The sequence below is a fragment of the Acanthochromis polyacanthus genome, chromosome 23 (genome assembly GCF_021347895.1).
Source record: "Acanthochromis polyacanthus isolate Apoly-LR-REF ecotype Palm Island chromosome 23, KAUST_Apoly_ChrSc, whole genome shotgun sequence".
In the NCBI taxonomy this organism is placed as follows: Eukaryota; Metazoa; Chordata; class Actinopteri; family Pomacentridae; genus Acanthochromis; species Acanthochromis polyacanthus.
This window is the reverse complement of record NC_067135.1, coordinates 12,161,673-12,186,221: the sequence shown is the minus strand read 5'-3', so window position 1 is coordinate 12,186,221 and position 24,549 is coordinate 12,161,673. Positions and strand designations below refer to the sequence as shown.

General features: G+C 36.9%; 1 protein-coding gene and 1 long non-coding RNA gene across 3 annotated transcripts in view; one reads left to right on the top strand and one right to left on the bottom strand.

Annotated features, from left to right (window-relative positions):
- LOC110949529 (zeta-sarcoglycan-like) overlaps positions 1–24,126 on the bottom strand; it is a 43,739-nt gene extending 19,613 nt beyond the window's left edge. The window contains exons 1-3 of the mRNA XM_022191639.2: positions 23,523–24,126; positions 7,776–7,970; positions 4,611–4,712 (exon numbers count right to left, since the gene is read on the bottom strand). Coding sequence (XP_022047331.1) covers positions 4,611–4,712; positions 7,776–7,970; positions 23,523–23,561 — 336 coding nt within the window. The 5' untranslated portion in view covers positions 23,562–24,126. The remainder of the gene's footprint in view (positions 1–4,610; positions 4,713–7,775; positions 7,971–23,522) is intronic.
- Positions 2,780–19,800, top strand: LOC127532284 (uncharacterized). Of its 2 annotated transcripts, XR_007939652.1 has the most exons (6): positions 2,780–4,340; positions 5,316–5,399; positions 5,504–5,588; positions 5,695–5,847; positions 18,761–18,855; positions 19,036–19,800. It is a non-coding gene; the product is annotated as an uncharacterized LOC127532284 (long non-coding RNA). The 2 variants fall into 2 exon arrangements; XR_007939651.1 differs by lacking the exon at positions 2,780–4,340 and having other exon boundaries at positions 4,721–5,399.
- Positions 24,127–24,549: the final 423 nt, after the last annotated feature.

The following is a 24,549-nucleotide window of genomic DNA, read 5'->3' as shown; positions in this document are numbered from 1 at the left end:
TGAAGTAGAAGTTTCGCTCCAATATAGATACACCTGCATCTGCTGCTATTTATAGATCAGTCGGGCTCCCCGGAGACGATAACGCGAGCCAACAGTGTGAACAGCAGAGATTTGATTAACTGTGTCTGGGCACTGTGTTGCCTCATTCCACACTGTTTTTCCAGGCAGCCGGTTTGGTTCATTTTTAAATTCAAAGCAAAGACGCACTTTCAGAGTCAATTTTAAAAAGCAATCACAGCGTCCTGTTTGCTGTATGAGGTGTTGACAAACCGCTCCACTTAAACAAACATTACAATTTAAACTTATTGCAGGCCTTGTTATAATCTGCATGTATTGTGGATGATTTGACCTCTGCTTTGGCTTCAGTTCAGCTGCAGCAACAATTATTTACATCTAGAAATGCAGGACTGGATACGCAGACACTGTAGAAATCGTGAAATCAGCTTCTGTAGTTCTTCACATAAATAACAAATACTTGTTACTTAATGGCCCCATAATTGGAATTCACTTAAATACATCAATTTACAAAAACACAGAAAAAAACCTAATTAAAGTGGACTAAAAATACATCATTGCTGCTCATCAAATCTAATTTGACCAGTTTGTCCATATCGAGCAGCAGCAGACGTTATTCGTCTAATGCATGTGCAAAACGGGAGAAACTCAAGATAAATGACGAAACCCAACGTCGGTCTCCTTTGTGCCCTCACTTCAGATGGTTGCGGAAAATCTACCGGGAATCAGAACAATGTAGTAAAGGATGCAGTACGACCTTTGAAATGAAGAATCTTGTGTACTGAATCTTTTTTTTAACTCTTAAACTTAAAAATATATTGTAGCTGTCTACTAACATGATTTGTTGAAAAAAATATCCGTTTTAGCAAACAGTTTTACAGTTTTATGAATAAATGTCCATTATCATTTCAGCAAAGCTACAAAACCAAAACATTCAGCATCTGCCTCCAACACAAAATGCTCACAGAAAAGATCTTTGGGTGATTTTAATACAACAATAAATCCTTTAAGAGCATTTATAGATTAGAATACGACATGGAACAAATGTGTTGTTTTGATAAACACAGGTTTTATTGAATTTTTGTTAACTACACTGTTTAATGTATTGGCTAATTTATTCTTGTCTAGATTCACTTATTAGCTTTAATGTTTAAAGAGTAATAAATAAGTAGACAATAAATGTCCATTACCGTTTTATCAAAGCTATTAAATTCTAAATATATATAAGAAAAATAAATGTAGATATAAATCAAGATCTGTCTCCAACAGAAACAAGAAATTTGGGTTTCGACGAGCATTATATGATCTATGTTCTATGTTAGGAAAAGTGTGAGTGGTGAGAAACGCCTGCTCAAACCGTTTGGCTTCACAAACACTTGAAAATATGATTGCAGCGATCGTCTGGCTGGTAAAACTTTTTTCTTTTTTTTTTTTTAAAGCCTGATATTACAGCTGCTCTGTTGCTTTCAGATGAGTGAAACTTTTGAGAGTCGCTCTGCTTTTTCATGCCTGAAATCACGCGGTCGCATTGAGACTTTCACAGGTGTAATTGGTGCTCCGCTGTGGCAATCATCTGCTCGGGATTTCAAGCGTAAACTGCATCACAAACTGTTGATATTACGGGCGACTTATGGCATTATTTTAATGGTTCTTGCATAGCGAAGTTTGCAGGTGCTGTACTTTCTGTAGAAGCTGAAGGACAGATGGTTGGATGGATGGACTGACAGACAAGCACTGTACCACGCCTCAGGGCAGGAAAAAATAATATAGAGAATATTCCATCTATCCATCTAGCTGTCAGCTTTGACAGACAGCTCAGCGCTGGGAGGCTAAAGTTAGTCGCACATATTAAAACAATGATAATATCGGACGTCAGCAGTCCAATTTACTCTTCAAACCTCAAGCAGGAGAGCAGCATAAAATACACAATTTGAGCTGTACAAAGCAACAATGAACTCAAAATTTCAATTGTTATAAATTGACTCCGATATTTTACCTCTCAAAGACATACTGCTACCAAATCAGAGGTTTGGAGTTCAAACAGCAAGCAGGAAATGTGAAGCAACAGCATCAAAGCCCTGAAGCCTGCATTTACAATCACAGGACATGAAGTACAGAATAGTATATGAAAACCAGAGGATATAGTCTGTGAGTATTGTCTGTTTTTTTTTACCACTTGGCACAGAACAAACTGTGAAGTCAACACTGACATATAACCTAAAAAAATCAGCGAGCAGATCCAAAACAATACTTTATCCAACCAAAAAATACTTAAAAAAAATACTTACAAATTGTACAATACTGTAAAAACTGTGAAAATACTGGCAAATATCTGTAAAATAAAGATATTTTTAACTGATTAAAATACAGCAAAACAGTGATATTTCATGGTTACATATTCTTTAAAAAAGTACTATTTGTAAAATACAGATTTTAATGTGAACATTATTTACAGCTTGAGCATTTTTTTTTGTTTGTTGAAATTAATGCTTTTTTCCCCGTGATTTTGCTTGATATTATCTATAAATTAATAACAAAAATAAAATTATTTACATTTTTCAATCTTTAATTACATGTTTTTCTTTCAAATGGCAATAACAGTAAAATAATATTTTTGCTGATGTAAATACAGTTAAACGTGTGATTATATGGCTGCACATTTTTTAAATACTACTATAAAAATACAGATCAATGTGGATATTATGTACTTTCTTTCTTGGCCTTTTGTTTTTTATAGTCAACATTTAAATTAATACCTTTTTCCTGTCATTTTGCTTAATATTTATCTGTAAATATACAAAACACTGAAAATTATTTACCATTTTTCAATCTTCAATATATATAATTTTTAAAATGCCAAATAAATAAGTAGGCCTATAATCTTAAAGAAGTGTGACTGAAATTGTGTGCTCAGGACATATGTAGCAGTTTTCACTGGCTTATGAATGTGTATCACCAGTTCCACACACATTGTCAGCTTATAGCATCTGCTTTTATGATTAACACTGACTTTTCATTTTTTTCTATTTGTGCTAAGTGTGTTTGTTGACAATCACCTCCATGAAATTGCATGTGCTCTGATAAATAAAATTGAAAAATGGAACTGAACTGCACTCGAATGGAGCCAAGTGTGGCTTCCGGGGGGAAAACTGACCTTCAAAAGCGCCTGTAGGTCAAAAAGTAACGTGCAGACTAACAGCAAAAAGACCTGAGCTGTGTTGTTTTATTTTCTGTAAAGTTAGCAGCTTTCATTTCACAACACGCTGATTTAAGGGGCTATTGAGCCTTAGAGATACTGCAAAAACACTGAGCAAGTACTTCCACATGGTGTTCAGAGATACAGCCTCAGTTATTGATCAAAGAACGCCGATTGATCCACGAAAAATAGAAATACAGCTTCTGTGAGTTCAGAAAACCTACGTTTAACTTTAAGATACCTACACTGCTGTTTGTGGTAATGGCTTATTGAATGGCGTATTGATCAGTGGTGGTTATCTGACTGAAGGGCAGCACTGTGCACAGTTGTGTAAACTTCATAACCATAATCCTCCTGCTCTCTCAGTGCTCGACATATTTCCTCAGGTGAGAAATATCGAGTGACCCGCAGAGATTTTTGTCCTGCAAATATCTCTGGTGCCAGTAGATAAGAGGGTGGCTGCACAGCAACGTCTGTAAAACAAGACAGTAAAAATGTCTGCAGGTGGTATTGCACCGGGGAAAAGAAATACTAGCTTTGTCCGACGTTCAGCTCGGGCAAAAGCTGTGGCCTCGAGGTGTTTTTCGTCGCTAAGTGCACAAGTGTTATATTTAAATCAACATTTAGCTCCAACCAGAACATCAAAGCGCGAGAGTGGGCAATTTCAAGTTGTTTCTCAATCTGGTGTTGCAAATTGGAGCCACTATCGAGCCACTTGCTCCGTCGACGTCCCTCAAAAATCAAATTTACATGGAACCCCAGCTTCCAGTGCTTGAAATTGCTTTCTGCAGCATGCCTAATCACTGAAAAAGGGGATGATCCGACTGAGTGTATGCGATTCGTGTGGGAGAAGGAAATTTGGATCAACTTTACACTGGAGCTGTGTTGGTTAATCTACTAAACATCAAAGGGGAGAAAGGGGAAGGGGAGGAAGGGCAAGTGGGAAAATTTATCGCGTGGGCTTGATTGGAAATCGAGGGAGACTGTGGTCCCCCTGTAATCATCTGTAATCTCCTGTAGGTTGTATGTGGCCTTAGAGGAGCTGAGAAGGAGCCCATTACCCATCTCCTGCCGATGGGAGGCCCTGATAGCACAGTGTTGGAGGACAACCGGAAATGAAGAAGCAGAGGTAGAAAGGAAAGAGTAATCTCTCTTATCCAAGCACAAATATAACCAAACATCAAAGTATTATCAAGTCCAAGCTCACGGGAAAGTTTGTTGTTAATGATTTGATCATAAGTCCTCAACGCTGGAGGATCGATAGCAGTTTGTCTGGAGAGATCCTTCTCCCCAGGAGCCTTTCACGGTCAATGGTACTTATTTCTAGTTCATCAGTGTCAGTGTATCGATCAGCAGGAAACTTGAAGTTGGTGAGAAAAAGTACATGCGAGCAACTTACCCTCCTGGACTGGATCTCATTCACATACAGAGGCAGCAGGAACTCGCTGATTCCCTCCAGGCGAATCCCGTCCTGGTTCAGCTGGAGGTTTCCCATCCCGTCCTGAAACACAATCATGATTCTGATTTGATTCAAAGGACTTCAGCTTCCTGAAATGCATCAAAAATTAAATCCTGCTGCCGCTGAACTGCATTATGTCGAGCACGATCTGGACGGGCAGCTGCGCTGAGTGACAGCAAGGAAGTCGGACATGACACCGAGGTGACAGGCTGCATGCAGCGAGAGGCAGACTGAGCAGACCCAGGCCGACACGACCGTGAATGTTGAAAAGATGCATGGAAATGACAACGGAATTTATAAGATTTATGGAAATGGAGATTTGCATAAGTTGGTTTAGTGTTGAAGTGAGCATTGTGGTGATAACTGCAGTGGTTCATTGTAATGATAGTACTTCAACAGGAAAATAAAACAGCACGAGACAGAAAAATAAATGGTATAATCATGAGAACAGGAGCAGTATTCATATTACAGGGGTCATTATTTACAATCTAACACACTCAAAGCTGGGTCAGTATGTTTCAAATTCAGCAAACATGTTGCTCATCTCAGATTTTGTTCACAGTTTATTCATTTATTATTTGGAACACAAAATTAAGTTCTACAAAACATTCTCGGCTGCATTTTGAGATTCTTCTTTGTTTTTAGACCTGGGAAATTTTATATTTTCACCCTAAAAAAAGAACATCTTACCTGAGAAGCCATTTAATTCTTTAACAGCCATGAAATCAGGTGAGTACACAGACAAAATTGTGAAAAATGTTCAAACTATGGTGGTATTTCATAAGAAAGTACAATATATTTGGCTGAATTTTAAGAATTTCATGTGTTTTCAGATCCCTGGTTCACATCCCAGCCTTCTAAGGATCTTTCTGCATGGAGTTTGCATGTTCTTCCTGTGCATGCGTGGATTTTCTCCAGGTACTCCTTCTTCCTTCCACACTCCAAAAACATACTGAGGTTAACTGATAATTCTAAATTGTTCATTGCTGTGAATGTGAATGTGTTTATTTGTCTCTATGTGTAGCCCTGTGATAGACTGGTGACCTGTCCAGATGTCTCCCCTGCCTTTACCCTCAGTCAGTCAGATAGGCTCCAACCCCCTGCAACCCTAATGAGGATTAAGCGGCGTATAGATGATGGATGGATGGATGTGTTTTCAGACCTGCCATGAAATTCGGTGAGTACACAGACAGAAATGTTCATTTAGTTATTTTAATAATTAATTTTTGGTGTGACAACATCTGTAATTTTACAAGGTGTCATCGTTTACCAACAAATCCATGTAAAAATACAGAACTGTCACTAAGTGCAATCTTGAACAAATCCGTGGAATCAGACTATAAGCCGTATCACTGCCAAAATCTAATCACCCACTCCTTGTGTCATTGCTGATCTTCCCTGAAAATTTCATGTAAATCCATATTTGAGTAATCCTGCTAACAGACAGACAAACCAATGACGATCGTCACATAACTCCAAAACGTTCCATGTCAGAGTAAATATACCAGAACGGAACTTAATTAACGAGACAACAATGCTCTTATACCGGTACAAACACTGGCTGCTCTAAACCTGCTACTCTACCAATGAAACGGGCGTATTTTGTCTTCTTATGGAGTCTTGCCGAGTCCTGAGAGATTGGGAGCAGCGATTTTCTGAAGCGACACCAGCAGCACTGATAAGGTCTTTTGCTGGTGACGCAGATTGATGGGAGGCAAAAGGGTCGAGGAGTGATACCAACAGTGGGGAGATGCTGCCGTCACAGAGGGGGGATACGTCCGGAGATGGCCCACAAAATGCTAATTTGTGTGCCTTGTCCCTGAAAATGTCACGGGAGCTTGCAGCATCTGCCTGTTTGAGATGAAATTGTTTTGTTTTGGCTCGGCCTTCTGCCAAGTCTTTTTTAATTCTTATAACATCCAAATGAGAAAAACAAACATGGAAGATGCTGCAACACATAAATCATAAATTCTTCCACTCAGGCTTTGTATTAAAATGAAAGTAAAGAATGAAACCAAAACAAAGACCCACACTTAACCTACATGCTGGAAAGTCAACAATGCCATCCTTGACCTGAGATACAGTAAAACATCCAAAGTGTTTTCATTACTTTCCACACTAAAGGAGTCAGAATCAAACCCTACTTCTGGAAATTGTTTGTTCTGCCTCTTTAAATCACAAATTTAAGTTATTTTTCACACTTTTTTTACTCTCCTGCATAAATTTTGGGGACATAGAAACACAAAACAATCTCAACTTAAAATAGACGCAAAACAACCTCAGAGACATTAAACAGCCTAAAAAAAGGAGAACCTTGAAGTGGCATTAAACAACCACAAAGATGCAAAAAACAACCTCAAAGAGACGTAAAACAACTTCAAATAGATGCAAAATAACCACAAATACACACAAAACAACCACAAAGAGACACAAAACAACCACAGAGAGACACAAAACAACCACAGAGAGACACAAAACAACCACAGAGAGACACAAAACAACCACAAATACACAAAAAACAACCACAAAGAGACACAAAACAAGCACAGAGAGACACAAAACAACCACAGACAGACACAAAACAACCTCAAGTAGAGACAAAAACAACCCCAAGTAGACACAAACAACCACAAAGAGACAAAAAAACAACCAGAGACAAAAAAATAAACAACCACAGATAGACACAAAATAATCACAATTAGACACAAAACACACTGGAGGTCTTAACTATCAGCTGTATCTTAGATGTGTTTATAAAACACTCACTTAACTTTAGTATTTTAGTTTTTGTTGCATCTTTGCAAAGAAGTTATTATTATTATTATTATTATAGGGTCACAGATTAGTATTTTTACTGATGACTGTTTGTGCATCAACACAGTGGGATAATTCTCCACCACTACTGTCAGCTCAACCTTCTTGCAGCTCCTTTGTTTTCACATGGGGGTTATTTTTGCCTTTCTCCCCTGTAGATTGCCCAAATTTCTGTTTATGGCACAGTTATTGTTTTTTCATTAAGTCCACAAAATCAAAAATGAGGCTGCCTTTCACTTTAAAGAGCAGCAGCTGTGACTTCCTGGTCCACCGGCTGTATTTGTAACTCACCACTGAGAAGTTCATGACCTTTATGATCCAGACGGTGAGGGCCAGGTTAACTATCATGGTGGCCAGCAGCAGCAGCAGGAAGAAGTACAGGCATCTTTTCCTCCATCCGTACAGCCCCACTGGGTAAACTGGGTCGCAGCCCGGCCGCTGGAGGTGCAGGGACTGGGAGGCGAGGATGAACTGCTCCTGGGTGATCTGGAACCAAACACAGCAGATTTAGTGTCACGGATAATAATCACACATTCAGTCTGGGTATTACCTCCACTGAAGCGCCACTGAAATGATTCTGGGCTGTATCATTTTACAATGTTTTAAAAGCGGAACAAAAGGTGAAAGCATGGCAGGAATGAAATATCAGAAATATCCACATTTGGTGATTTAAAAAAACATTCATGCTCAGTTTTAGCTCTTTATTTTTGATCTGAGACCCCACTATTTGTTATGCAGCGTCTCAGCCTGAAACAGACAACATCAGCTTCAGGCTTTTTAAGATTTTGAATTAATATCTATTTTGTTGCAAAGTAGGTTTTCACATACACTGTGTTAAAAAGTAAAATAAAAAATTATGCACAGAAACACTGCGAAAATTTGGCTGCAAGGATGCCAGAATACATTAAAAAATTTAAAAAATTGTGAAAATAGCAGGAAGTATCTGTAAAAAAAACTGCATTTTTTAGCTGATGAAATACAGTAAAAAAAAAAGTGTAATTTCATGGTCGCATATTATAAAAGCACCAACACATCCATTGTTCATTTGTATAAATAAAGATTTTTGATGTGGATATTATTTACTTTTACAGTTCTGGCCTGTTATTTTTACAATAATATATAAATTAATACTTTCTTTCGGGGATTTTACTAGTTATCTGTAATGTAGCAAGTGTGTTTTTTCAGTGGTTTTAATATTTTTCATCACCAATTATTTACAATTTTTGGTCCTGAATATTTAGATTTTTTCTTTAGGATAATGCCAATAACTGTAAGTTAATTAGATCTTTAGCTAATTCAAATACAGTAAAAATGGTGTCATTTCATAGACAAGCATTATGAAAAATACAGATTTGACCTGTTTCTTTATAACACCATTGTAAAATAATACTTTTATAAAAATGATTTTATTGGTTATTATCTGTAATTTAATAAAATAATGAAAATCTGTAATTGCAAAAAAAAGAAACAAAAAAGGTACATTATTGACGTATTTGTAAAACTGTTTTATATTAATATTTCTTGTGTTTTTTTGCTTATTTAAATACTGTAAGACAAAGGTATAAATTTGCAGTTAGGCAACGTAAAAGAATAAATTACAGTCCACTGGTTATTATTTACCATTTCACCCAGGTTTTTTAGTACTAACATGTAAATGAATACTTTTATTTTTTACCAGATATTATCTGTAATTTAAGGAAACATGTTATAAAATAGCAGAAAATCTTTTCAAAATAATAATATTTTTAGCTGATGTAAACATAGTAAAAATAAACTAAAAGGCAATTTTTTATAGTTCTGGCACGTTTCTTTCCATTGAGATTTTTTGTGACTTTTCAAGTAAACTGTAATTTTTAAAACGTTTGTTTAAAAAAAATTAAAAACTATGAGAAATAATGATTATTATTCTGATTTACATGCTGTAAAAATATGTAATTTTACAGTCAAAGGTTGTAAATGAAAGAAATGCCATTTGTAAACTACAGATTTTATATTTTTGGCTATTTTTTTAGGGGTAGCGTTTGCAAAATAGCAAGTAAATAATATGATTTATCATTTTCACTCAATCAAAATAATTTTCTAATATAACAGCAATTTTCTGTAAAATGGTATCACATTGGAATTCAACATCAGCAGAAACGAAAAATTAAAAGACTGTAATGTAAAACAAGGGTCAAAGATGACTTTTGTCCATTGCAACTTTTGCGATGATACCCTTGGAAACAGGAATTCAGAGACTGAATCAGCTGCAGAGTGATCAATCAAGCTCTTTGCCTCGGAGACAAGGTCACCGAGGTGACTTTATTTTATTAAACGAGAAACAAAACATTCTTTAAAAGGTGCTGCACTTCATTCCGCTGCAGGAATGTGGGATCATCTGTCAAGATTCATCGATTACAAGTTAGCAGTCAGTTGTGGGAATAACCGGCCCAGAAGTGGAAAAAGCAGCAAAACAGCACACACTTCTCAAAGTCGACGACCGTAAATCTGCAGCCAAATCTCAATCCTAATGAGCTAATCATAGTGATTAATGTAAGTTACAGTCTGGAAAACAAGGTCCTTGACACGTCTGCTTGTATTTATGTTCTTCAGGATGACAAGTCATTTGTGTGGCTTTAATAACGTGTCACAGCTTTGTTTTCAGTGCTAATTACTGGTTGACATTCTGTCATCCTGTCACGAGTGGAAGGTTTCCTGCAGCTGACCTGTTTACCCCCGAATGTTACTGCCTGTCAGTGTCTCACAGCAAAATGTTTTACATTAACTGAGCTGGTTTTATGGAGCTACTTCTAGCAGATAAAATGTAAACATCAAAGTCAGACTTCGTGTCCAGCAACAGGGTGACTTTTCATAAAAGAGCAGCCATTTCTGACATTCAGTCCCATATATTTCATTATGTACATATAATCCTGTGGGTGTCCAAATTTTAACTTCCACCTTAATAGCTAGCTGCAGGCCAGCTTTTCTATTGACTATCATTATTATTATATTTATTTATAGCATTACCCCTGATCTTATCTCTATTTTCATGAATTCCACTTATTCTTTTTCTTTCATTTGATATGACATTTTGGTGTTTTTAATGTTTGATTGGTAGCTATTGGTGTTACCGTATTTTGTATTTATTTTCATCACAAAACTTTTTTAAAAAAAACAGCAACACAAAGCTATGTTATTGACCTTGAGTTACGATTTAAATGCTGCTTTTCGTACACTAATCATTTAATTCAAGAGACTTATTACCACCAATGAATTAAAGACAGGGTTTCAAGATAAAAAATCCAATTTACTGATTCTGATAAAACCTTAAAAGTTGCAATGTTATTTTGGTAGGATGCGCCGATTTATTAATGCTGGTAATTGCATAAATGTAGTATTGTGTGTAATTTTATTCTCTTTTTCCTTTATTTATTTATGTATTTACTATTATTGTCAGTATTACTATTATTAATATTTTTACCCAAGTTTTTTTTATGGTTTTGCCCTCTATTTTCTTTTATTCTGCTTGTTCTTTTGCTTTAATTTGTAATGCTTTTATTATTTCTCTTGCTCACTGGTCTTCCTGAGCAGCCTCCCTTTACTGGCCTGTGTTCAGTAGATTCTATATAAATAAAGCTCTTGTTATTAATATTAATATTAATATTATTAATGTTAAGTAGATTCCAGTACAGAAACTTATCCTGAGCCTTTTTCCAGGAAGGCTCAGGGGAAAGCTGACTTTTCTTTCATCTGATAAGACCTTGTAGACATATACTAGAATACAACTGTTTGAAACACAAGAATCTATCAGTGTTAATTTGCACTTTTTCAACTACAATAAAATCTCATTAATTTGACCTCTAATAATGACCCCATTAATTCAGCTTAATTCAGAATCTTTTTACAGTCCTGACAGCATCAATAAGCTCGAAATAACTCTCATTAATCCAAACTTCATTCAATTTAAAAACATTTTTTAGTCCAATGTGGCTTTGAAATAATAAGATTTTACAGAATTTAAAAGGTTCATTGGTGGTTTCTGTGAACAGAAACAAACTAGGTGTTAAAAATGTGAGAAAGACAAGCAGCCTCCATCATTACATGCGGAAGTCCACGTGATGAACAAATACTGGCTGTTTTCCTTCTGCTCAGCGTTAATCAGAGCAGGATCAAGCACTATAATGACAGAAAGGTTGAGTTTAGTGCTCGTAAAATGTTCTCCACTCTGGCTGAGAGAGTAAAGTGCCTGCCAGCCACTGAGAGGCAGTAACACGAAGCGCTCTGATCTGAGATCAGAAGAGATGATGTCTGTCAAGTGCGGTTGTCCAGGCGCAGGCGAGCGGCTCCTGTTCTCCAGCGGATCGTGACCGCTGGCTGACAGCGTGAAACTCCCCATCACAGGCTGCCTGAGCTGGGAGCTGAATTCATACCGTCCTGCTCCCTGACACTGATAAAGAAAAGGAAAAATATCCAGCAGCAGAATGTTTTATGATCTCCAATTATGTCAACAAGTTTGCTGTAAGTTGCTTACACCTCCACAGCAACGACTGCCGCTATAAAACGCTTTAATTGCATCATACACACATCCATAACTGACACACCTGTGCAGTTTACCCAGAGGAACCCTGGACGAGTGATGCATTCATTACTCAAGTCACGCTTTATTCACACTCAGCATGTCATTAGCATAAGGCGCTGACGGCAGGCATCATTAGATTGTATGTTTTTCCTGACAGGCTCTCATTAACTGTGGCAGCGCAAGAAAAGGCTCTTTAGCTCAGCCAGCTTTTCCAAGAATAACTAAATTAATTGAGTGTAGTAATAGCAGAAAGAGCCTCTTATCAGTCTGCTTATAGCTGTATTTAACATGCTTACAGAGAGAGTAACACTTCAGAACATGCATTTTAACAGTCAGGACACAGAATCACAGCCAGTGAAGGAATTGTGTTGTGGCAACAAATCAATATCTCTTCCAACGGAGGGTGGTTGATGAATTTTAGTCATTACAAAACCAGAGACACTGAAGTTGGTTTTGTAAAGCAGTGCATCATGCAGTGCCAAAACAGGCATACAACCTTCAGGCTATCCATGAATTCATGCAAACACCTGCGTTTTCAGACATTTATCAAATGCTAAACTCTCTACTTTGTTGCTACAACTCATTACTATTTCATGGACATGAAATCCTGAAGAGACAAAACTAAGTAAAATTTTACTTCTGGCTATGAACAAATATGCATTTTTCACAATGGCATTTTATAGACAAAAGAAACATTAATTTAACAGATTAATCAAAAATGAAAATAATCATTAGTTGCAGCCTGAGATGCTTTTGTGAAACTGCCAGTCAAAACCATTGCAATGTCTGCAATAGTCAGATCACAGGAAGGGCAATGTGAAGTATAATTTACTCAGTCACACCGTGCTACAACTATTTTTGCTGTTTGATAAAAAAATCAAACCTGCGTGGTTCTCATTTTCCACCATTTATCTACAAGAAAAATATGTGTGATATCAGTGCCTGTATAAAGTATTCACTCTGCCTGGAAGATTTCCTCTTTCATTGCTTTAAAACATTAAATCGTGGTCAATTTATTATGACTTTTCTAACTACAATTTACAACAAAAATTACTCTTTCATGCCAAAGTGAAATTAGATTTCCACAAAATATTGTCAATTAATTAAAAATATAAAATGTATAATAAGTGACTTGCCTAATTCAACACAGGTGCAGCCAACTGGTTCTAGAAGTCATACAGTTAGTGAAATGGAGATCATCTGAGAGCAGTGAATGTGTCTCAGTGATTGTAGTATAAAGACTTGTGTATTTGGAAGGTCTAGACACTGGTGAATCAGTACATCTGGATAGAATTACACCTTGAAGACAGAAGCCATCAGACGAGACATGATGTTTGGCAGAGACAAAAAACAATATATTATCAGAAATACACCAGTCCCACTGTGAAGCATGGTAGTGGCAGTATCATGATGTGAAGCATGGTGGTGGCAGCATCATGATGTGAAGCATGGTAGTGGCAGCATCATGATGTGAAGCATGGTAGTGGCAGCATCATGATGTGAAGCATGGTAGTGGCAGCATCATGATGTGAAGCATGGTAGTGGCAGCATCATGATGTGAAGCATGGTAGTGGCAGCATCATGATGTGAAGCATGGTGGTGGCAGCATCATGATGTGAAGCATGGTAGTGGCAGCATCATGATGTGAAGCATGGTAGTGGCAGCATCATGATGTGAAGCATGGTGGTGGCAGCATCATGTGAAACATGGTGGTGGCAGCATCATGTGAAACATGGTGGTGGCAGCATCATGATGTGAAGCATGGTGGTGGCAGCATCATGATATGTGGATGGTTCTCAGCAGTAGATCCTGGAAGGCTTGTAAAGGTAGAGGGTAAAACAATGCAGCAAAGTTTAGAGAAATCTTGGAGGACAACCTGGTGTCAACAACAATGTGTAAAAGAGCTGACAGTTGGGAGATAATTTGTTTTCCAGCAAGACAATACAAAACCCCCCAAAAACATTCACCTACAGAAAGGATGATATTGACCAAAATCAAGTCAGCAGAATCTTGAAGTTGTTGCCACAACATGAGGCAACAGGACTAATTGGTCTGACCATTTATATGAAGGTCAGTGAATGGTGTCCAAAGGATCAAAGGATTTTTTTTTTGATACTTAAAAAATCATCCCAATTATTGTGGAAGATTACTTTTTACTAAATGGAGTTATTTAGGTCTTCTAGGTGAAAATGTGTGTATTCTTTTATATCGCAGAAAAACAAAATCTCACAATGCCAGTGTTGTTGAAAGCATGCAGTCCTACAGCTAACAATAGAGAATAAAATAAACATCTGCAAATTACTGTCATCCGCAAAGTATTGTCAACACAATCTGGTCAAACTCAAAACTATATTTGCTCTGGTTGTGAAGCCAAATCCTTCCCATTGCCAGCTTTGGTCCATGAAAGAAAAAGCATGAATGAGTGAACAATCTGTAAACCGGAGTATCAATAACACAGAGCGCCACACTGCAAACATCTAACAACTGTCCTCTACAGGCTTACCACTGCAACAGAACTTAATCCGCTCTTTAAGTGACTGCTTCCATGGATGAAAAGTTTGTGTCACAACTGCCAGCGGTGGCAGATGTCTAACAAATAGATGTTGCGACTTTGCAGCAAATACAAATGACCCATATCGCTGGCCTAGAAATGTCAGTGATTCCAATTTAACTGGCAATGCAGCTGAGGGACATTATGAGAGGTGCTGACACAGGGCCTGGGTATACTCTCTCCATGCAGCGTTGCACAACTTCCACAATGGTGAGTCGCTGATGCACAACTTGTAGTAAAACTATGAACTCAACCTCACTAGACGCCCCACATTCTTACACCTAACTGGTAAAACAGTCACTACAATCAAATAAGCACATAAACAATCACAACAACAAGAAAAAAATCCAGTCTTTTAGCCTAGAGCCATGGCCCTGCTGGACAAGATTCAGTCTATTTTCAATCCTCTGTTGCTAGGGGAAACTCCAGCACTTGTAATTTCTATGGCAACCCACTGTTCCCAACGCTAGCGGATCCTGTGATTTCTTTGCAAGAGTTTTAATGCATACATTACCCCGGTCGAGTCATGCCTCCTAAAGCTCGGTTATTCATAGAGCAAATGGAGGAGTGCATAGTGGCTGGCGTTTTGTCAATCTGTCATTTCGGCATGCTGGTCACTGCCGACTCTCACAAACAGGCTGGACTGATCCAGACGTCCGACTGCAGCGAGGCTGACAAACCAGCCTGACTTTGACAAAACTATTCACTGATTACAAAGTGGCAGGCGTGCCGAATTTCATCTGTTTCTATTAACTTTAGAAGATCTGACAGTTTATACCATTATAAAGCAATGAAGTCAATGAACACCTGTCTCCACGTTTTAGGAAAGACAAACCATACAGCTAATGATTTTCATGAAAAATCAATCAGATCCTTGGAGCTGACCCCTTCAGAATAAAATGATTTCTAATATACAGTAACTTTAAAATATGTAATGAAGCCATGAAGAATTTAAAGACTCTCAAAGAAGCAATGAATACTTGTTTGATCAACGTGACTAGTCCAAAATGTTATATAAACCATGAGCTACATTTGCAAGTATTAAAATCAGCCCGTATTAAAATATCTTTCTGACACAGGATGAATCATGTCTAGAAGGCGATCCTGGTATCAAATGTGGTTAAAAATAGACCTTTTATGTGCTATAACTTGCTCTGCCCAACCACCAATCACACATGCTGATTTGGTAGTTTGGTAGTTTACTAAAAATGCACTTTTTAGAGTTTTCTTTGGTGAACTGTCAGAAAATAGAAACACATCCAGGGCACCAATTGTTTCTATGACTCTATGTCATAGATATTAAGCTGCTGCAGGTTTACTGTTGAAACTGTGATACATCCTATAATACTGATGCCCAAAGTTGGTTATAGAGGAAGGCTTTTTGAATAATCAGAAAACTGAAAAAAAAAAAAAAAATCAAACATCGAAGCTGCCAGTGAAGTAATGAGCAAAAATAAGACGTTGTCCTTAGATTTTGGTACCTGCAGTGGATGGAAAATTGATTTGATTGCAGTTTTTAACAGACCTGAAAAGTATTTTTCATTCCTGGAAACTTCACGTCAGTCTGCTGTACTGATGAAGTTATGAGGCTCATAGGTAGTCAAAGCCATCATTTTGTTGGACATTTTTTTGTAAAATATTGGACATAATTAGTGTATTAATTCTCAGATAAAAACATGCTTTGTGAGAGCTCAGTGACTTTTGACCATCAAAATCTAACCATTCCGTTCGTGCCAAACTCGAAGAAACTCCCTCCAGGCGCTGCTGAGATATTGCAGGACGGAAGAAAATCAGAAAACATCCTCGCCGCCGCCGAGGAACAAAAATCGAGCAGCTGTCACATAAAAGGTCACAGCAGGGACAGATGGACACTTAAAGTTGGGGACTCTGACGTGACGATCGAGGCCAATAAACTGCAGAATAAATCTCCTAGAGACCTTAATTTACTCATATCACCATTTGTGATAAACTGTCAGGATTTCATATAATTAAACAACATTAGTCATGTCAAATCAGGAGTTCAATCAACTCAGAGTAATCTGAGAAATCACCGGTTAATCTTCAGTGGCTTAAGCATTAATAATATAAATGACAGTCCAACACATCCAAAATGAGCAATTATAAGGAAGAAAATAACAAAATAATAAATGAAATAATACATTTATTATAGTCTCAGTGTATTTCAGGTGATATTAACCAACCTTAGTAGTGCCCAAGGTGCCAAAAATGAGTTCAGGGTCAAAGATGAGTTGCTCAGGATGCATGAAAACCTAAAATTGTACTACATTCAGTTATATCGTAGTTTACCTGAGCTCATCTATCACAATATAATGTCTCTGTGTTGTAATAAATATAGAATAATTAAGACAAAAAATGTTGAATTTAACCACTTTAGCCTATTTATTACAGTTCACAGGTGACAGTCTGTAATGTAATCCAAAAGATGCATTTCCGCTACTAAATTAAACACATGGTTGCATGCTAAAAAAAAACTTTTCGATAAACTATTTGAGTTGCAAGCAGTCCCAATTCGACATATGCTTCACAACTGAGTAGCTCTGCAATGCATAAAGACAAAAAATTGCATTCCTACATCCAAACCGTTCCCTAATGTTACGCAGGCGGCCAGAAACTTTGATGTAAAGCTCTGGTAGGACACTGTCTGAAATGTGGTGTGGAGAAGGCAGGACATAGCCTACTGAGTCTCAACAAGCTCCAAAGATAAAAGCCTGTATTTTCCTTATGCATGTCAGAAAATGTATTGTAGACTAGCTGGGAAGGCATCACTGAGACGACGTTCATGTAGGCAAGCAGAGAGCACAGTTTGTTCTTTAGCTAGAAAAAGATGAACGTGATGCTTAATGACCTCCGGACAGAGTTTATTCACATATCTAAACATAAAAAATGCAGACATCAGACCTTGATGTCCCCACTTTCCTTATTTGTATTGACAAAACATCTATTGATCGATACAGACAGCAAAAACTTTATCGCCCAGGAAAATTTTACTTTCTCTGGCCTTCTAATAGAGAAGCACCCTATGATGAGATTATTTCAGCAATATCTAGAGCTTGTTCAGGGATCTCATTCAAACCCCCCCCCCCAAAAAAAAAAAAAAAAAACAGGCTTCCGACTATTGGCTGGATAAAGAAAAAACTCAAATAGACTGACAATCTGGTGCAAGACAGAAAAAAAAATCTGGACTCCAAAAGTACTAAATAAAGCAAAGAGCCGGTGAGTCATTTTTCAGTTTGTCTCTTGTATCTTGTGTGCCAGCTGTCAGACGCAAATGCTCCATTACCGTTTTACAAATCCACATAAATATGCTTAAAAAAAACCTGAGGTGTTTCCGTGAGCATCTGCTGGTTTCAAACACGATGACCTCTTCAGGAAGCAGATTTTCCACACTTTGCTGCTTTCCATCTTCTTAAACAAATGGTTCTGTTGCAGCACCAAAGTTTTTAAGATGGAATGAAGCTGTTTCAAAGTGAAAGACAATCTGTTCCTTATTGAGTGAATCAGTTTTGATTTAAAAGTTGTGGTGTTTTCAACTAAAAAGGCTGGAAACAAATAATCAAGCATTTATGATGCAAATGACAGTGTTGAGGCCCTCAAACAAGACAGAATGGGTCGAAATTTAAAACTTTTAAATCTGTGTTAATTGTTCCGTTTGTCTTCCTCAAGGACATCAGACAGACACAGGACATTTTCAGGGCAGAAAAACACATTTAAGACCTGTTAAAAGAAACTGCTTAAAAATTCAAAAATGCAAATGACAGTGTTGAGTCACCAGCCTTCAAAGTGCACAGAAAGAAATTTTGAACTTTTTATATTCCACTGTCTTTATCTCGCATTTTTCTCCATAAGTACAGAGGGTAGATTGAATTTTCAAGGCTGAGAAACACATTTAATATCTGTTACAAACTGTTTAAAAACTCTAAAAATGCAAATTAGAGTGTTGCCAAAAACAATGTATTCACAAACTTTGAGGCTTGAAAACTGAAAACACCGGTTTGCAGACTTTACTTTTCTTCTTCATTTGGGATAATTGTCGGATCGGAAATCATCCTCTCAAGCTGAAAATCTGCATTCAGAGAGTCTTGTTTCAGCAGTTAAACAGAGCTACGTGTTCTAACTGTGAGGAAATTATCCACATGTGTTCTACAGCACTCAAGACAAATGTCAGCAGATTATCAGGACGTGATGAAATCCACTCACCATCTACATGCAGCGTCTATTAATAGACACCAAACACCTACACAGTAAGTTGCTTCTGTAAAGGCACAATAAGCCATAAACACTGCATGAAAACATCCTTGCCTCACTGTCTCTAATAACTATGGCCTTTGGTTTGTTAAACAACCATATTTATCTTTGCTGCTGCCACTTCATCAGTCCATTTAAGTTTATGCAGAGATCTGACTCTTTTCTTTTTGCTTCAGGAGGAGAACAGTCCTCAGAGCTTCGACTACAGACCTTACAGCTGGATCCAGCCAATGCCAGCAATTACCCAGCAGTCCCTTCCCGCTGCCAGCACGTCTCATCTTCACCAATTAGCGTAGAGGGTGATATTCTACATGCTGCTTTGATCAAACACTGCCAGGCTGCAGAGGCAGCAAAATACAGCTGAGAAGCCCCTAATGAAAGAAAATGAGACGTTATTAATGCTTGATAATGTTAATCAGCAAATCAGCGAGCGCTGTCTCAGTCAGCGGTGCCACTGGAGTCCCACAGGGCCACCTCAGCTGGAGGTAAGAAAACATTTGAGAAGCTTTAATGACTGCCAACGCTCGTGTTTATCCGTCCCGCATATGAACGCTGGTGCAGCAGCAGGAAAAATAGACGGACACAATCACCCTCCAAGTCTGACACGCTGTATTAAAGCACCTATTTATTTAGGGTTCTGTGGGCTTTTTATTTTGACAGAAAGTCCAATCAAAGAACCCAGAATACACAACTGTAGCTGGGAAAGCCAATTACGCTGCCCAGTGTGCAACTCATGGCATTGATGTTACCATTCCACTTTTTGTTGACGTGACAATCAGGCATGTGGGTGAGGCGGCTGCTGTCAATACTCATCCCACTTACATGTGAAATCCAATTTTTGTGGCTCCTTCTTCGCTGGCGGAGCTACAATAGCAACCCAGTTTGTCAGCGGCTTCATCTATAGCAGTGTGGGGTCACTCAATAAAGAAGATCAAACAAGACTTTAAAAAGTTCCTACATGATTTCTTCACAATCAGCTGTTTTGTTTTTAAAAAGTTTGTTTGCTATGGTACTGATTTTTAAAATAAACTTAGAGTTACAGGCCCTTGAAGTACATAGAGGTGGGTGAAAATAATACAGTTACTTTCCTGTCCCTTAGAATATACAAGTGAAGTAGAAACAGACCGACACAACCAGAACTGAACACTATCAGAAAATGTGGGGGAAAAAATATATATTTTCCCAGAGAAAACTTCCACATTTTCAACATTTTTGGGAAATTTTTGAACAGTTTTTGATGGAAAAAAAAGAGATGTTAGAAAAATATGTTTCTTTAAGAACATTCTTAAAGAAAGTATTAGAAGTTTTACTGCTATATATGGAATCACTTTAGATACTTTTAGGATTTTTTAAAAATATATTTTGATTTCTTGCCAAATTTGGGAATTAAAAAAAAAATGTTGAGGGGAACTTTAAAGGAATTTTTAGAATTTTTTCTTGAAGATTTTGCAAATTTTTATAAATATGGGGAATTTTGGGGATTTTTTTTAGACAAAGGAACAATATTTTTTGCTCCCCATAAATGAGGACAACAGGAGGGTTAATATACTATTATATGAGGAAATGATTTGCCTAGAAGATGAGCCTGGTATCAAATGTAGGTAAAAATGAGCCTTTTCATTGTATATAGCTTGTTCTGACCAACCACCTATCACACATCACAGAATCCACTTTTTAAAGTTCTATTTTAAGCTGAATTATCAAGAACACAACCAGGGTGCCAGTGATTGTTTCTATGACTCTATACCATAGACATTAAACAGTTTTACTATTCAAACTATGATACAACCCATAATATTGATGTTCAAAGTCGGTCATAAACAGTCTTCTGAAAAAAAAAAGAGGATTCTGGGGTGGATCAGTTTCTCCAATCTGACCTCCTCAGAATCAACTGATTTCTTATGTACAGTAACTTCATCTGATTCTCAGGGAGTCAGGTGGAGGCTGTGAGTGGTTTTTCATGGACTGATCCTGTGTTTGACCTTTCTGCATGGCTGTGGCCCTCACTCTGCTCAGAACAAGGTAACTCCACTCTGAGTGTCAGACCGGTGGGATCACAGATCTCCAATGTAGTCTGGAACAACAAAAGGTCGCCGCTGTTCAATCAGAGCACTCGACCAACGGGGCTGAACATCACCCCCTGACAATATCTGCTGCTTTTGAGGTCCCACAAAAATGTGCAACTAACCTCGCTGGAGATTTTTGCACATCCGACCTTTGCTTCGTTTCTTAAAGTCAAGAGTTTCAAGTCTGAACCGCCTGCAGCTCCGGCGACAAAGTGCTGATGTAAACAGACACACACTTCTCCACGGTAAACTAGCTTTCCTTTGCTAATCCCTGGCAAATCCTTCCAGCGCCAACGGGGCCATTTTGGACAGAACCCCATCGGCATCATTTGCATTCATGAGCCGAACGCACCGACAGGAGGAACTGCCAAACACAAAATAACGTCACAAAAGCATCCTGAAACAAAGGCTTGGCTTTAATTACGCCTCACAAATCACACCGCTCAGCTGACAAATGAGCCCAACTTGCGGTGTGAGTGGATCTGTGGACTGATAAGCCACAGCAGTGTCAGTGTGGATGTAGTGGACCCGTGGATGGACTCCTGGGCTCTGTAGATACTGTACAGAGGTTACTGCTACACTGGAATGATAATGAGAAGGCATGCAGGCAGAATCCTCAGAGCCTGTCACATCATTGGGATTCTTGAAGGGGAGGATGCATATAATATGAAGTATAGAGCGAGAAGGAAGCGTGTGAAGACCTCCAGGTAGACTTCTATAAGTGCACTGTTAAAAATACATGTTTTAAAAATGATTATTATGATTATTTTACAAAATACCCCGCTTTCACAGTTATTACAGATAAAAAAAAAAAACTTGTTTAAAAAAGTAATACTAACACTCTAAGAGGCATCCACATCAAAATAATTTTAAAATTCACAATTCATTCTTTTACAACAGGGGTGTCAAATACGCGGCCTGCGGGTCAAAACTGGCCGCCTGAGGGTCCAATCTGGCCTGTGGGGCAACTTTGTAAAATGCAAAAATTATAGAGAAGACATTCACTACTAATCACTAATTTGTAAAATTATAAATTTAAAATAATTTCTAGATCAAGTTGTTTTGATCATACTTCATTGTTCTTTTGTCCTTTTGTGTCTCATTTTTGTAATATTTTGTCTTGTTTTTGTCTGTTTGTCTCATGTTTTTGTAGTTTTTGTTTCTTATTTTTGTCATTTTTGATGTCATTTGTGTGAGTTTTTTTTTTAGAATTTATTGTCGCTTTGTAGCATTTAGTCAAATTTTTGGTCTCTTTTTTTGCTTTGTTTCGTGTCGTTTGCCTCATTTTTGTCGTTTTGTCCCTCGTTTGAAAAAAAGGGTTGAAATAAAATTTAATGAACTATTTAAATTTTACATTTCAGTTTTACACATTTTACTGTTTTACAGCAGTTACATATAATAACTAGCAAAATCACCAAAAAAAGGTTTTAATTTAGATGTTACCCATAAAAATACAGGACAAAACACAATAAATATCAGTATTTTTTTCAAATGGTGACTCATGTTTTTACAATGTTTCATTTTAAAATTAAACTTTTTTTTTTCTGTATTTAAATCTGCAAAATTATCATTATGGTACAACTATATCAAGGTATTTTAAGGATAATTATGTATATCAGAGATTGTTTTTTAAAAATAAATAAATTGTCTAATTGTTATTTTAAAATTTTCCCTGTTTTACACTAATTACATGTAATAACTTAAAATCACCCAAAAATGACTTAATTTACATGTTAACCATAAAATAAAGGACAAAACTCAACAAATATCAGCATTTTTTAAACAGTGATTCATTCTTTTACAATGTTTGACAGTATATTTTTTGATGTAGTTGAATCAGAAAAAATATTTTTTACAGATATTTAATATTTGAAAATTATGGAAATCATGTATATTAAGTATTAGAAAAGTAGTAAATTAATTGTTAACCTTTATTTTACAGATTATTCTTGATTTGGTAAATTACAGAAAAAAAATGAATAAATAAATGAATGAATAAATAATACTGATTTACATGGCAATAATTAAAATAAAACAGGCCAACAAAATAAATAATGTCCACAATCTAAAATCTATATTTTCATTAATTGTAATTAACTATTTTAACTAAGATTTGACAGTAAAATTTCAGTACTCTTACTGTATATAATCCAATAAATATTGCTTTACAGATAACTGTTATTTAAAAGAAAATTCATGCACATGAAAGAATACAATTTTGTAAGTATTTTTACCTGTTATTTTACATATGTTCATTGTTTTACAGATAATAGCTAATAAAACCAGACAAAGGTATGAACTTACATTTTCTGTAGCAATGTGTGACTGTACAATTGCATATTACATCTTGTTAATGTATTTAAACCAGCAAAAATATCATTATCTTGCATGTTTGCCATTGGAAACGAAAGAATTTAATTTCGCTAATTAATTAAAGCTGCGGGTGCAGCTTTAATTAATACAAGTTGCACCTGTTGACAACTTAAAACACCGCCATATTTAGCTTTTACCGACTGCTGTTAAATGTGATGTTTTACATATCTTTATATTTAAAGTAAATTCTGGAATAAATTTTGACACTTCTTTTTCAATCTTACCTTGAGCGTTTCTATGTCCAGAGTAGCCGACTGCTCCATTTTACAGTCCTCCTGGTTACATATTTCCACAAAGTTGACAGAAGCGAGTTAAAAAAAAAGACGAATTTCGGCGGCGTTTCTTCACTTTTATTCACTTTAAACTGCAGAAAACCGCGGTGTTGTTTTTATGGGACATGCTCAAGGTAGATTTAAGTCAAATTAAAGCAGAATAACGGACTGCAGCCGGTGTTGAGACCTGCTCCGGTAAATTCAGCCGCTCCGTCCGCCGCTACTTTCCCTCAAAACTAACCGTCAAGTCAGACCGAATGACGTAAGGGATTCTGGGACTGCCCTTCAAAATAAAAGACACAGGCTGAGCGGTTATTTCTAGTTCCATTCTAAAGACGTAAAATCAACGCCCAGCCCCATCAGAATTCATCTACAGTAACTTCAATACACTTTCTATGACTCATAGACATTAAACTGCTGCAGTTTTACTGTTCAAGCTAAGATAATCCCATAATATTGATGCTCAAAGTTTATTATAGCGAAATTTTTTGTGAATATTGTGAATATTTGTCAAGTTGAAGGCCGTCAAACTGCACAGGATGGGTTGAAATTTTGAACTATTTAATTGAATTTATTTTAATATTTCATGCTGAACAAAAACCTGATTTAGTCTTTAGAATATGACACATGGAGTTGATGTAAAACTGATTTGACTGCAGTTATTAATGGAACTCAGGTGTGTTTGTCAGCCCTGCAAATTCTGTGTTTATCTGCTGTATTTATGAAGTCATGCAGCTCAGAAATGACAGAAAAAGTAACACAAATTTAAAAGTGTGAAATTTGGGCCCACCTCTATGTACTTCATATTCACTGCATGAAAGTAAAACTTTACTATTTAAATATATTAACGGACTGTACATAAAAAGTTCTTATTTTCTCATTTCACCTGCACAATTTACATTATTTTTTTCTTTTGATTTGAGTTATTTTTTAAGAGAATCATTACATTTTTGCATGCAATTTGGCTTTTTTTTCAATT